Source organism: Phyllostomus hastatus, unplaced genomic scaffold (genome assembly GCF_019186645.2).
Source record: "Phyllostomus hastatus isolate PE091 unplaced genomic scaffold, TTU_PhHast_1.1 phas_contig_86, whole genome shotgun sequence".
Classification (NCBI taxonomy): domain Eukaryota; kingdom Metazoa; phylum Chordata; class Mammalia; order Chiroptera; family Phyllostomidae; genus Phyllostomus; species Phyllostomus hastatus.
Genome location: NW_025333977.1, coordinates 68,024,264 through 68,038,743, shown reverse-complemented (window position 1 = coordinate 68,038,743; position 14,480 = coordinate 68,024,264). Strand labels below are relative to the sequence as shown.

General features: G+C 34.4%; 2 protein-coding genes across 9 annotated transcripts in view; both read right to left on the bottom strand.

Moving 5' to 3' along the window:
• Window positions 1-5,340, bottom strand: part of IMPG2 (interphotoreceptor matrix proteoglycan 2) — an 83,433-nt gene extending 78,093 nt beyond the window's left edge. For all 5 annotated transcript variants that reach the window (XM_045851942.1, XM_045851943.1, XM_045851946.1 and 2 more), the window contains exons 1-2: window positions 5,056-5,340; window positions 4,336-4,587 (exon numbers count right to left, since the gene is read on the bottom strand). In XM_045851942.1, the coding sequence (XP_045707898.1) occupies window positions 4,336-4,587; window positions 5,056-5,140 (337 nt within the window). In that variant the 5' untranslated portion in view covers window positions 5,141-5,340. The remainder of the gene's footprint in view (window positions 1-4,335; window positions 4,588-5,055) is intronic.
• Window positions 5,341-9,408: 4,068 nt separating this feature from the next.
• The window catches only part of SENP7 (SUMO specific peptidase 7), a 127,705-nt gene continuing 122,633 nt past the window's right edge, over window positions 9,409-14,480 (bottom strand). For all 4 annotated transcript variants that reach the window (XM_045851716.1, XM_045851717.1, XM_045851718.1 and 1 more), the window contains 3 exons: window positions 14,412-14,480; window positions 13,363-13,513; window positions 9,409-11,413 (listed from right to left, as the gene is read on the bottom strand). In XM_045851716.1, coding sequence (XP_045707672.1) covers window positions 11,276-11,413; window positions 13,363-13,513; window positions 14,412-14,480 — 358 coding nt within the window. In that variant the 3' untranslated portion in view covers window positions 9,409-11,275. The remainder of the gene's footprint in view (window positions 11,414-13,362; window positions 13,514-14,411) is intronic.

Here is a 14,480-nt window from a genome sequence, read left to right as displayed (position 1 = left end):
GCAGTTCCTCATATCACCCAGACAGTCTCCTCCCAAGTACATACCCAAGTGAAATTAAAACAACCCAAATGCCCATCAAATGACAAACGGATGCACTAAATGTGGCATATCCATGCAATAAACTATTAGCCATAGAAAAAACAAACTACTGATGCATGCTGCACCACAGATGAACCTTAAAAATCAGTACGCTAAGTGAAAGAAGCCAAAGAGACCACATGTTATATTATCTCACTTATATGACTTATCCAGAATAGGCAATTCTGAAGAGATGGAAAAGAGATTGTCCCATGGTTGCTTAGGCCTGAGGAGGGCAGTAGGGAAGAAAACAGGGTAAGATAGTGTTAGCTAACGAGTGTGGGGTTTCTTTTTAAAATGATGAAATGCTCTTAAACTGAGTGTGGTGATGATTACAGGTTTCTATGAATATACCAGAAAAATACTGAATTCTATACTTTAAATGGGTGAATTGTATGGTATGTGAATTACATATCAACAAAACTGTAAAAATTCCCTCTGGAAAGAGAATACATCCTTAATTTATCCAATGTCTTTTCAACTGGGAGCTATCTGACAAGGAAGTCCAATGAACTAATTTTGAACAATAGAATTTGGACCACATATTTCAATAGAGGAGAGTAGGGAGGTGGGTGTGGGTGAGTCTGCAGCATTCATGCAGCTCAGAGAGAGGAAACCCAGATAGGACACTGCAGGCAGTAGAGAGAAGAGCAAAATCAGCACGATTCCAGGAGAAGATATTGAGGAAGGCAAACCTTCACCAAATGCCGCATACTTCACTACCTGGCCTAGAAGTGGACCTGTTCAGAAGTCCTGTCCTTATCAAACAATTTCTATGTAGGCTTTACTTTCTATTTTTCAGAAAATAACTAACCTACAAATGCCTCTCTTTTAGCAAGGAAAACCTGCCCTGGAAAGGGTGGGAGAAGAGAAAAGGGGGTGACAATACTCATATCCTGAAGAAGGAAACACCAGTGTTTAATCTGCATGTAACCCTGTTCAGGCTCAGGCTGTGCATCTTACCCAGTACACAGAAATCCAGTATAGAGCAAAGTCTTTCTTTGGGAAATATACTTTCCTTTCATAATTGTGGAGCCCACAGCCTGTGAAACCGTCAATTTGGTGTAATAAGGCAAGAAAAAAAATAAAACACATACAAACTGGGGGATAAGAAGTAAAATTATGTTTATTTGAAGATGAAATAATCATCTAGTATGTGAAAACCCTAAGGAATTACAAAAAACTACTAGAACTAATATGTGAATTTAGCAAACTTGCAGGATAAAAGGTCAATATATAAAAATCAGTTGTATGTGCCAACAAGGAACAACTAGAATTTTTTTAAATACTATTAACAATAGCATGAAAAAAGTGAAATAGATAAATCTGATTTCAAAAGGTGTGTAAGATGTACAGACTGAAATTACAAAACAGTGTTGAGACAAACTGAAGAAAATCTAAATAAATGGAGGGACATACCATGTTCATTGATCAGAAAACTCAATATTGTTCAAATGACAATTGTTCCCAAATTGGTCGATAGACTCAACATAATCCTAATCACAATCCCAGCGGCCTTGTTTGTGGACATTGGCAAGCTGATTCTAATATTTATATGAAAGACAAAGGACCTTGCGTAACCAAATTAGAAAAAGAAAGTAGAAGAACTTACACTCTGTGACTCAAAGACTTGTTATAACACTTATAGTAACCAGAACAGCATGGTATTGGCATAAAAATTGGCAAATAGATCAAAGAGAAGAAAGAGTAAAAAATAGACCCACCACATACAGAAGACTGATTTTAACATAAATACAAAGACAAGAAAGGATAATCTTTTAAATAAATGGGGATGGAATCATGGATCATACATATGCAAAAAATTTAACTTTGATCCATGTATGTCATGTGCAAAAATTAACTCAACATAGATTATAGACCTAGATGTAATATCTAAAAACTATAAAACTTCTACAGGAAGTAGGAGAAAATCTTTGTAGCTTTGCATCAGGCAAATTTAGATCCAACACCAAAAGCATAGTCAAAAACATGACAAACTGAATTTTATCAAAATTTAAAACTTCTGTTCCTCAAAAGACATCATTAAGAAAATAAAGAGACGAGCCACACGTTGGGAGAAAATGCATACAAAACACATACCTGAGAAAGAATTTATATTTAGAATACATTAAGAACTTGTACAACTCAGTAAGATAAACAACTGTTATTTTTTTAATGGGCAAAAATATATGAGTATACTTTTCACCAAAAAAATATACTAATGGAAAATGAGCATATGAAAAGGTGCTCAATGTCATTAATTACTAAGAAAATGCAATTAAACCAACAAAACATCACTTCACAGCCACTAGAATGGTTACAGTTAACAAAGACGGACTCCACTGAGTGTTGCGAGGATGTGGAGAAACCGGAACCCTAACACACTGCTGGTAGTACAGCCATCTCGGAACATGGTGTGGCAACTTGTTAAAAAGTTGAACAACATTTGTATCATGTGACCCACCCATTCCACTCTTATTACCCAAAGGAAATGAAAGCATATGTTCATACAGAAACTGATACATAAATGTCCACAACAGCTTTCTTTGTAATCACCAACTGAAAACAAACCCAAAACCCCAAGATGTAATATATTCATAAATGGGAATACCACCCACCCAACAATAAAAGGTAACAAATTACTGATACACAAAAAATAATGGATGAGTTTCAAAATAATTACACTGAGTAGTGTTCTGGCTGGTGCGGCTCAGTGGATTGAGTGCCAGCCTGCAAACTGAAAGGTTGCCAGTTCGATTCCCAGTCAGGGCACATGCCTGGCTTGCCAGTTCATCCCAAGTCAGAGCATGTACAGAAGTCAGCCAATGGATGTTCGTCTCTCACATCGATGTGTGTCTCTCTCTTTCCCTCCCTTCCTCCCTCTCCCTTCCTCTCTCTAAAATCAATAAATATCCTCAGGTGAAGATTAAAAAAAAAAGCATAATAATCACAATCCTTAAATGATTGGTTATTTCCTCTTTACTATTTAACAAGAGCTATCTAGATACTCTGATCAATTTTTAAGTAATATTTTTAAAAATCCTGGTAGTAAGATCATATTCTGATAAATTAGAAGCCATCATTCTCATTCATCTTCAGTTCCTTCATTCTCTTCTTACTCTCTGGAGTTGGCCCTTTCTGGCATATGCCCTATATACAAAAGGCCAGGTCAATGAATTTCCATCAGAAAAGGAAAAGGGAAGCTTATTGCTTAATAATGTTTGATAGCCACCACATACAATCAAGAGATATAAATATACTCAAAAAAGGTGCTAATACATTGTGCCACTTTAACAAACAAAAATCAAATATATAAATATGTGTAATATCTGTTATTTAACTTTTTTATTTACACTCAGTGTAGTGAGGGAGGGACACAATGGAGGAAAATTAAACAAAGCAGAAGCTCAGACTGAGCAGTACAACCCTGCACCTGAACACTAGCAAGCGCTAAGCATTTGCTGAATATACACACATGAATGAACAAGCCTGATTTCACTACCATCCATCACCTATCTCCACTTGTCTCCTCGCATCACAACCATATTATGGCTTTTTATTGGCTCTTGAGGAGCAAAAAACAAAGTTTGGGAGTCCTCCATATATCTAAGGGATATATTATGATCAATTAAGCCACTGGGTTAGTAAATATAGGAAATAGAGAATGAATTCACATAATAGAAAGGTATGAAGTCAAGGATAACACTGTCTGAATAAAAATAAAATAAAGTCCTAGTTCTGTTGTGTTAGGGTCCATTTTGAGAAATGTCACCATTTTAGACATCAAAGTTTTGTGTGTTCCACTGGAGAATGACCAGCATGTCTACAGAATGTCTACACCATAAAACGTTGAAATTATACTTTTATGTATATAAAATAACCAATTAGCCAAACAGGTAAGTACAGCTTGGTACATATATTCTGTGCATATATTTGGGCAAATTACTGTAATGAGAAAGTAAAACTTATATTGTTGTATTATTAAAACTTATGTTGTATTCCACAACATAAACTGGTGTTTTTGAAATACTTAAAAAAGATTTAAATAATTTCCTCTCTTAAAGCAATGTCACCTTTCCTCTGGAGGTGTATAACTACTATATTCTTAGCAAGTCCCTTTTCCATAGCTAAGAGAAAGATATTTGGCTCAGTCCCTGTCTAAATTATCACAAATTTTGAATTATAAGGAGATACAACCAATATGATAAAAACCATGTTTGAATTTCATTAGAGCCAAGGGTCTGGATGTTTGCTTACCTCGGACTTGAAAATACTTCACATGGTTTGCCACAGCCTCTGTGACACTTTCATCTGGGCAGATTTTTACTCCACTAGGAAATAGAGTAGATCGCCGTCTTCTGAGCAACCACTGTCTCTCAGCCTCTCTGTGGTCCAGAGGTCGTTTCTTGTCACTAGACAGAGAAGGGTCTGCAGATTCTGAGTCAGCCAGCAGGAAAGAAACTGCACTCTTGGGTTCCTGGATTTCTTCTAAAGATAGGTAGCTTTGTGCTACAGAGTAAAAGCATAAACAAGGCCTCTGATAAATGAAGATACAGTACAAAGGTAACAAAAAAAAATGACATTTGTGCCACATCAGGACTTTTTGAAGTCAATCTCAGATTACAGATGCACGTGCCTAAGGAGAGGAGTGAAGCATTCAATCTTTTCTCCATTTAATTCCTACTTACTCATTTCAAGATTGTTAGCTATTGAAGTCAAATGTACATTCAATTTCAAGGTATACATGTAACTTCAACACAAGAAATAAAAGGAAGCAAGATTTGAATCAGTAAATACTAATGAAGAGGAAAACCAAAGTTATTGGAGAGATTTTAAAACAGTTTAAATGAAGTGATATTAAAGACTAATACAGCAGTATTTGATTCAATTTCTTATAGCACTCTCATCAACTATTATTTTTAGAGAGAATATAATACAGATATAAAAAAGATAAAAACAATGTCAATTTTTAAATACCTGTTAATGATGGAAGGTTTTCTTCTATCAGGACAAATATCAAAATACCCAAAGAAATCTTCCCAAAATGAGGAAACATAATCATTTGGCCAAAACCAAAGGAATGAGGAAAGGCCAAAATCCTTAACTGAGCACCCAAGGCCTTGAAACTTCCAATAACAAATTGTTACAGGAAAGGTCTAACACTTAAAAGTTTATGTTTGAGAACTGACAAACATTCCAAAACCATTATAAATTAACTTAAATACAAATGGTGTCCTTTCAAAGTAGCTCTCACTTCTTTTCTGAAATAATCAGCAAGCTATGAAAGGAGGAGAGATAAGCTAATTAGGACAGATGGGGAGAGACAATTTCTTTAATCTAGCCAGCTAAGCTCTTTACTAACACTCTTTGCCCTTAACAAGCAGTTCATTTAAAAATGTTTCATATGTATTTCACGAATTTTTACAAACCTATTAGTTGAACCTCACAGATTCACATATTCTCTGGATTCTTCCAGAACCTGTAATTTATAAGCATCAAACCACCAGACTGACTATTCCTATCTGAGAAGCACAGACACACAGAGAACAAAATCAGAGTTCTTGGAGCTGTTTCTCTTTATAATAAAGCTACTGCCCTTAAATTTCCCTCCTTAATAGAAAAATTTGAAGATCTTGCACTACAACCACTCACTGTCTCCTTCCTTATCTGTAACATGGGATAGTAGTAGTACCTCATGATAGAGCTATGGGGAGGGCTGAATTAGGTAATATACAGAAAATGCTCAGAATAGTGCCTGGTGCCTTCTCTACACACAATATAAATGACAGCTATGTGATAATAACTTTGTTTCTTAATTTGTTATTATACATTAGGCCCAGTTTGTCATCCTTTACCCAATAGGACCACATTAAGTTCTTTGTGTTAGGACCATTGTTTTTATCAAATAAGTCTAATAGAAAACAATTTAATTTAAAATACTTATGGAAGCTAGAATTTACTATCAAATACCAATGAATTTATTTTATGTCATGTACCTCTGGAGAAGTTTTCATTTAAAAAAATGTTTTGTAAAGATCTAAAGCACATTTCTCTGGAGAATCCTAAACTAATTATGCTAGCTAAATCATACTGTTCTATGTTTTATGAAAAGCTCACCAAGCATTTTTAACACAAACTCATACAATCCACATTTTCAGCTCGTATATACACTAACAAATCTAAATGACCATTAAATATGTGTGTGTAGAAGCATTTGCAATATATTGGTAGGAACTTTATCTGCCAAACTTTGTTGAATGGGAGGAAAAAGTTGAAAATTTTACTAGCTAAGTGAAATTTTAAAATACAAAGAAAAGCTTCATGTTGACAATTGAGACCAAGGAAGAACTTTAAGGTAACAAATATTAGTTAGAAATTCTTTGTAAGGGCCTAATCCAACAAGCCAGGAAATCTTGAGAGACTCAAGAGTATTCTGGAAATATTTCTATACTTAGAATGAGAAAAACCCTAGGCAACACTAGGCTCAAATTCTGTTTTTACTACTTCATACTTGATTTTGTTAAACCTAAACTCTTTGAACTGGTTTACTCACCAAAGAAATTAGGCATAATAATCTCTGTCTCTATCACAGGTTGTTAGGAAAATTAGAAAATGTAGAAGTTCTTTTGTTTTTTAAAGATTTTATCTACTTATTTTTAGAGAAGAAAGTGAGAGAGAAACATCACTTTGTGGTTGCCATTCAAGCACCCCCTACTGTGGACCTGGCCCACAACCCAGGCATGTGCCCTGACTGGGAATTGAACCAGAGACCCTTTGGTTCACAGTCCAGTGCTCAGTCCACTGAGCCACACCAGCCAGGGCAAAATGTGGAAGTTCTTTTTACTAATGTATACTACTATTTGTCTTTTATTACAAGTGTTCATAACATTTAAAGGGGTTTCAAACAGAATAAATTTCCCCTAATTATATCATAAGTTCTTATGCAAGAACTCTATAAATGGTTATTATATTCCATAAAATATAGTTTGTAAGATTTCAGAAAACTGTTCTTAAAAAAATAATAGTATGAAAACTTCAGCTGGGTTCATTTGTTTCTAAATAGGTTTGGCATTTTATAAATTCATTTTAACTTCACATGTAACATAACTCTTAACTACAGCATTCTCAGAGTAACTCCATCTATGATACGAGGCAATAAGTAGGTGATGACTACCATCAGGTTGTGCCATGGGAACCCAGAAGCAAGGTTAATTCCAACTGGAAAACTGAAAGGGAGTTATTGGAGAAGATAACATTTCAGCTAGGCCTTGAATGGCCTGGTGTGGGCAAAGGTGGGAGGGTTAATGGGAAGGAATGAGAGTTAGTAAAGAAACTCCTGCCCTGGCTGGTGTAGCTCAGTGGATTGAGCATGGGCCTGTGAACCAAAAGGTTGCTGGTTCAATTCCCAGTCAGGGCACATGCCTGGGTTGTGAGACACAGCCACACATTGATGTTTCTCTCCCTTCTCCTTCCCTTCCCCTCTCTATAAACTAAAAATAAATAAAATAAAAGACTCTGAAGGTTTAAAAAAAAAAAACTCCTGGTCATGATCAGTAAGGTAGGAAAATATACTGTCTGTAGAGAAAATAAAAAGACACTTGCTAGAGCAGGAAGGGTAGCATAGGGCAAACAAGTTGGGACTGAAGGCTGAAATTGTTGAGGTAGATTATGAAAGATCTTTGAAGTCTCACCAAGAATGTGGTAATTTAAAAGATTATCTAATGTTTCATTACTCAGAAAAAATCTTCCTTGAGTTTTTATTGAGATTCTTTTTAAGAAATATTTCAAAATCTCATCTGTTGGTCCCTCATGCTTTAAGAAATGTCCCAAAATTTATAAGCTGATTAAAAAAAAAGCTGAACATAAAACTCTGCTTAGAAATAATAAGTACCAGGTTCTTTTTATCCATTCCCTAATTCCAATTGAGTTGAGAATCACTTATTGACTCAGCAAAATGTTGTTTACTCTATGCCACTAACATACTAAAATATATACGATATACAAAGTGTTTGTCTTTTCAGAGCTTGTAGTTTAAAGGGAAAAAAATATGTCAACAAATAATGAAGTAAAATTGATGAGAATATTAAAAAATCATTATGAGGAAATAGGAGAGGTAATGAATTATTCTGTTTGAGCAAGTGTGAGGATGATGACATTTGAGCCAGATTTAAAAAAAAAATAAAGTTGCTAAGAAGTAGTGAAAGGGTGTTTTAGGACGAGGGAATAGTATGTGCAAGGCCTGAGGTGTGGCAGCACAATGCTGCAATACCTATTCTAAACAGCCGCCTATAATCTTGGGTTCAAAGTGACATCCACGCTCACAGGACAGTAGTCCATAACCTAGCTCCTTTAATTTGGATGAAAATACACCTACAAAACAGTGTATCGAATAAAGCACATCTTCAACTGGAGACTTTATAGGTAGGAGTCCTGATCCTGATATCTCTGACCCCCAAAAGGGATAGACTTAGCTGTAAGAGAAGAGATGACCTTATGCAGCCCACATCAGCATTAGGAAGCCTCGCCCTCAAGAACCACGTCTTTTAACTGACCAGTGGCAAAGTTTCCAAACTTTCACCAGCACAAGAGACTCCACAGTTACAACAGACTCCACAGAGGGAAGTAGAGGCCTAAGTTTTCCAGCTGGGTGCTACACAGTCTGGTCAGGTAGGCCTTCCAAGTACGCATGTCCACTCACATTTCCCCAGTCCTGACACAGTTAACAATTAAAGGTCTTTTTCATCATTTAAAAAAATGTTGAATACAGCTCACATTTCACATTTATTTTAGCTTAGTACACTTCCAAAGAAACAATATTGAAAGAAAGAAAAGTCAAGATAATTTCCTATGAATAAAAGGCTTAAGCTTGGTGTTAAGCCAAAAGTAATTAAAGTATACATTAATAATTTTATATGACTAAAAAGTAGGTGATAGTGGAAAGATGAGGATAGAATATAGATTAAAACCAGATTAAAAAGGGCTCTGTATGACAAGTCTAGACCTATTTTCCCCTAACAAAAAAGAAAAGCTGATTTAATCAATTCATTTTAATAAACATTTCCTAAATTGGATATGACATTTTTTAAAAAGCTCTTATTTTTAATCCCAAAAGCTGTGAATTAAAAACAGTATCATCTTCTTTAGAAGGGTGTTCCCTGTCCACCAAGCCTCTTACAACCTCTCCACCCGTCACTGCCGCACAGGTGCACACCCCTCCCACGGTGAATTTCCTCGTGTGCTCCCAGTGCAACTCCGTGATCGTTTTAACCAGAAAACATTAAGACTGCTCATACATACACTCCTCCCATTAAACTATAAATGATTCAGAAATTAAGATCTGTCATTCATTTTATTGTAGAAAATTGTCAAATATCCCTAAACTGACAATCAAATTAATTATATGCTTTTTAAAACAGAAGGAAAAATTAATATAAGCATCAGTTACAGGATATGCACTGGCTATGGTACAATTCAGAACTTATTTCTAACACTGGCTCACATTTCTTTAAAAAATTACACTTCTACTTAATGAATTGGAAATGTGTTTAATATAAAAGGTCAATATTCTCAAAGTATTTCCACATGAATTTAGGAAAATGAATTTTAAACAATCTTCAAAACATGATAAAGGACAGTGGCATCTTTGAAAAACATACAAACAAAAAAGTTAAGAAATCACAAGAAGATGTATTATATACTTGCTTTCCCCAAATTAGGTGTATGAAATAATAGTCACCAAAAAAGTCCCCTCCCACACACACACAAATTGGAAATGAAACACGTAATTATAAGCATCTTTGTAGGAAAGCTCCAAAAGACAAATATCTTTAACAATATAAAGATGGTGACGAGATTAACAAAAGCTTAAGAACACTGAGGTTTAACTGACAATATCAATTCACATGATTCTAAAATAAAAGGCTCCTACTTTAGCTTTATCTTAAATTGTCTTTGCTTCACTGCTTTATAATACACAGTTACAGTGTAAATCCAAGAGATGCTTAAAACAGAAGATTAAAATATTCTTAAAAAATTTTTCTTATCTGAGAAAATACATTGTAATAGTCCCCTCAAAATATTCCTGATAACATTAGAAGGTTGTGAAGTTTTTATATAATACCACGATCATCACAATGGATTCAGAACTGTTACCTTAACATTTAAAAAAAAAAAAAATTAAGCTCCATGGGGATTACGGGCCTCTGAAAACTACAGTTTAAAAACAGAAAAGCAATGAGAGTGATCTGGATTTGCAGATGAACCCTGGGTAACAGAGCTATAAAGTTATATATTTAGTTCTAACAATAAATAAGACTTTGAGGATTTTTTTAATTAAAATTATAAGGACACCAATTTTATCATCTATACTTACATAAACTGTGTTCATATAATCTGGGATAATGTGGGAGTCAGTATACAATTATACTTCAAATAAACTAAGCTGAGCTACACATATATTTTTTAAAATCTAATTTGTATAGCTAAATTTTTTTGTTTCAAATGTCACCCTGAATGAATGAAATTCTCAAATCCCCACATACGACATCAAAAGAATGGAAAAACAAAACAATTACAGTAGAGTAATGGTTCCATTTAGCAACTGGAAAAATAAGCTGCACATTGAAAGACTGAACTTTTACCATCTTCCTAACATTATATCTTCTTTTACACTATACAGAAGGGATGCCATAAATGGCATTTTCTGAAGCCTTGATACTAAAGTCTTTAAAAAAAATACACAGTATTCATACTGCATGCTTGAGCTGCAAAAAATAGAATTACAACATAATGTGACTTGCCAACATTGTGACAAGCACCGGGGCTGGCATCAGGAAGGACCTAAGTCCCCTCAACTCCCGTCATGTGGAAGTACAGATCACATGGTTTTATTATCTACAAAAGCATTCCCACATCACATAGCTATTGCATAATCCAAGCATAATAAATCAGAAAAATATCAAATATTTATGAAATTTTAATTTCTATCTAATAAATTTATATATATCACCCCCATTTCTACTCCACCTATGAGATCCCAACCATTCTAATAATATACCTTATATATTTTAAATAATGTTCAATGACTTATAAAACTACTATAAGTTGTTTTCCTCTCTGTGAGCTGGCTGACACAAATGCCGGTAAGCAGCTTTCCAGTAATCGTGTTGGACATCTGTGCCCTGTCTGCACAGATTAACTAACTACTGCTGCCCTTCTGTTGCTGTAAATGAAGTTTCAAAATGAGCTCGCGAATATCCTCCCGTTTGGTCTTTATTACTTGACGAGGAAACCATTTCTCCAAATGAATTGGAAGTTCAAAGTTAACAATAGGATCCTAAAAAGAGAAAAGAAAGAATGCAATCGCTTTAGTGATATCATTCAAATTTGTTTGAATTTCACAAAAGAAATGAGCTATTGCCAACTTTATTTAATAATAGCTTTACTGAGATATCCTTCACACACCATAAAATTCACCTAAAATACTCAATTGAATGGTTCTCAGCACAGTCACAGAGTTGTGCAACCATTACCACAATCAATTTTACATTTTCATTAAATTGCTAACTTTTACATCAAAATTAAATCCTGTTTTCTCTGCTACAATGGTATTTAACTGAATAGTGGAAAACAGAATTAGTAAATAATGATTCAGCACAATACAAATGTCAAGTTGATTTGAACACAAATTTTTCCAACATGTTAATATTTTGAAACTATTAAAGAGAAAGCCTTAGCAATGAATGACCTCAGATTTTAAGAAAAAAGCACATAACAACCTACAGAAGTGCCTTCTTTTAGTGCAAGAAATAGCCAATTTAATGGCTTCAAGAAGCTCTGTATTTTGCATTATGTTAAGCTTAACCAGGAAATTGCAAGTTACAACTATGAAGACTTTCCCCCATGTTTAAAAAAATAAATAATTGCTGAAGAATAAATAACTGCTACCTGTAGATCATGTTTATAAATCTGATGAAACTATTAGAAACTGTAAGAAGGACTTATATCTTGAAGAAATTAACAGTCCCACAGTATAACGATGAACAGAACAATGACTCTTGGAGCAAATGTCAGCGATAGTTAATTATGCAAGTATTAGAATTAACATTGTTTTTGTTAGGGTTTAGTTACAAGTTCTACAGGTTTGGAGTGGTCTATCCCAAACCTTTATCTTTTTTCTGCCAAAGCTCAGTTACATTAGTTCAATTTGTAAAACACAAGGTTTAGTTCTTTGAATTTTCCCTCAGAAATCTTAAATGGTGCTAAAACCTACATTAGAAATATATTCTACTAATTGAGGCTATGTAAAATAGAATTATGTAACAAAACATGTTACATAACAAGGCACTTAGCATTTTCTAAAAACAAAACCAAATCTCTCTGGAAAGAGATTTAGAAGGCCAGAATTGTGGCCAACATAACATACTCAGTAATTTCCATAGTGTGTACCACATCATCATTCCTCTCCAATTACACCAAAAGGTGTAATTGCACCTTATAATCCTCACTCTTTGAAAGTACCTTTAAATATGTTCCAAGCAAGTGTAAAAACCCTGCTCCTATACCTATCTTTATAAATAACACTGGTAATGCTTGAGGTAATAAGCTCACAGTACAAAATGCAAAGAGTGATTCCTTGCTATTTAAAATTTCTTGTTTAATATTACTATAGTTCATTGTATTTATCTAGTTTATAGTTTTCTGAACTACTTAAATACATGAGTCTAGTTCTGAAAACTTCTTCAAATTTCTGTCTGCTTCACTCGCTACATGCCCCCCCTCCCCATTCCCATGTAATTGTTCTGGAACTCCAATTATATGTAAATTAGACTTTTTGACTACATCACACTTGTCTCTTATGCTGGTGTTCTTTTCTTTACATTCTCTTTTCTCTCTGAGAAAACTGGATACTTTCTACTATCTTTCTTTTTAAAGTTCCCTAATTGTATTTTCTGCTGTAATCCAATCTGCTATTAAACCCATTCAATAAATTCTTAATTTCAGATATATCATTATACGTTTTCAACTCCAGAATGCTCATTTGACTTTTTTAGATACCATCTCTTCATTTTGTTCATCTTTGACTATTTTCTCTCACATATAAATCAAATCATTTCTAAGTTCTTATCTGCAAATTCCAATATCTGAATTATCTGTGGTCCCATTTCTTCTCTTTTTTTTTCTTTCTTGATTACCTATGACACGTCCTGCTTCTTTGCTTGCCTAGTAATTTGTAACTGTATACTGGTAACCGTGAATAAGAAACTTATTTATATCTTTACATACCTTAAAGAAGCTTTCCACATACTGCAGTAAATAGACTCCACAATCGCTGCTATTATCTTGTTTAGGAACTTTAGGGCACAGGTCCACCATGTTTGTTTTGTTGAATTCACGACGAGTTTTTCGTTTAACTTCCCACTCTACCTCTAAATACCTTAAATCATCAAAAAGTAGAGTGACGTGAATAGAAATGTCTTCAAATACTAATCAACACTTTCATAAAGGTGAGAAATATTTGTTTCTAGATGTGTTGGTTCAAGCCAAATTTCCAAAGACTGAACTTTAACAGTAGAAATTATACGAGGCTTGAAAAGTCCCACTTTAAAAAAAATCATCTGAGTTTCCAACTAAAAAGCCCGGCCTTTTACAATAACTCAACTTTCACAACTTGAAAACATAAAGTCATTTATACCACAAAGTAAACTAACAAATTATTTTTTAACTTTAGCTGCTAGTTTTTTTCAGATCCTTAGAGTAAATTACAAAATTACACAAACACACAAACACACACGATAACAATGTAAGGGTTCTTTTTTTCTAACGTGTTACTTTTGATAACCACTAACATTTGCACTGCCCCTCTGTAAAATTACATTTTTGGTCAGTTATGAATACAAATTCTAAATTTACTTTTGATAGAATCCCTAAGAAATATTTACACGTAACATTAACACATTATAGGGGGTATATATTATTGATCAGATTCATAGGCTTCATCTAAATACATAATAAAATATAATTCTGATATAGTCTTGTAACTCTTTTTTTTTCCAGACTTTGTTTATTTATTTTTTAGAGAGGGGAAGGGAGGGAGAAAGAGAGAGAGAGAAACATCAATGTGTGGTTGCCTCTCACGTGCCCCCTACTAGGGGCCTGGCCCACAACCCAGGCACATGCCGAACTGGGAATCTAACTGGAGAGACCCTTTGGGCTCACGGGTCAGCACTCAATCACTGAGCACACCAGCCAAGGCTAGTCTTGTAATTCTTAAGGTAGCTTTAAAATTTAGATTTTTAGATAATAGAGTGAAGAGGTAAACTGTCATTACTTACTCTCGTAAATTCTGAACTGTGTTTTGTATAGAAGCAGCTTTCAAGGAGTCTAGTATGAGAATGCATGGC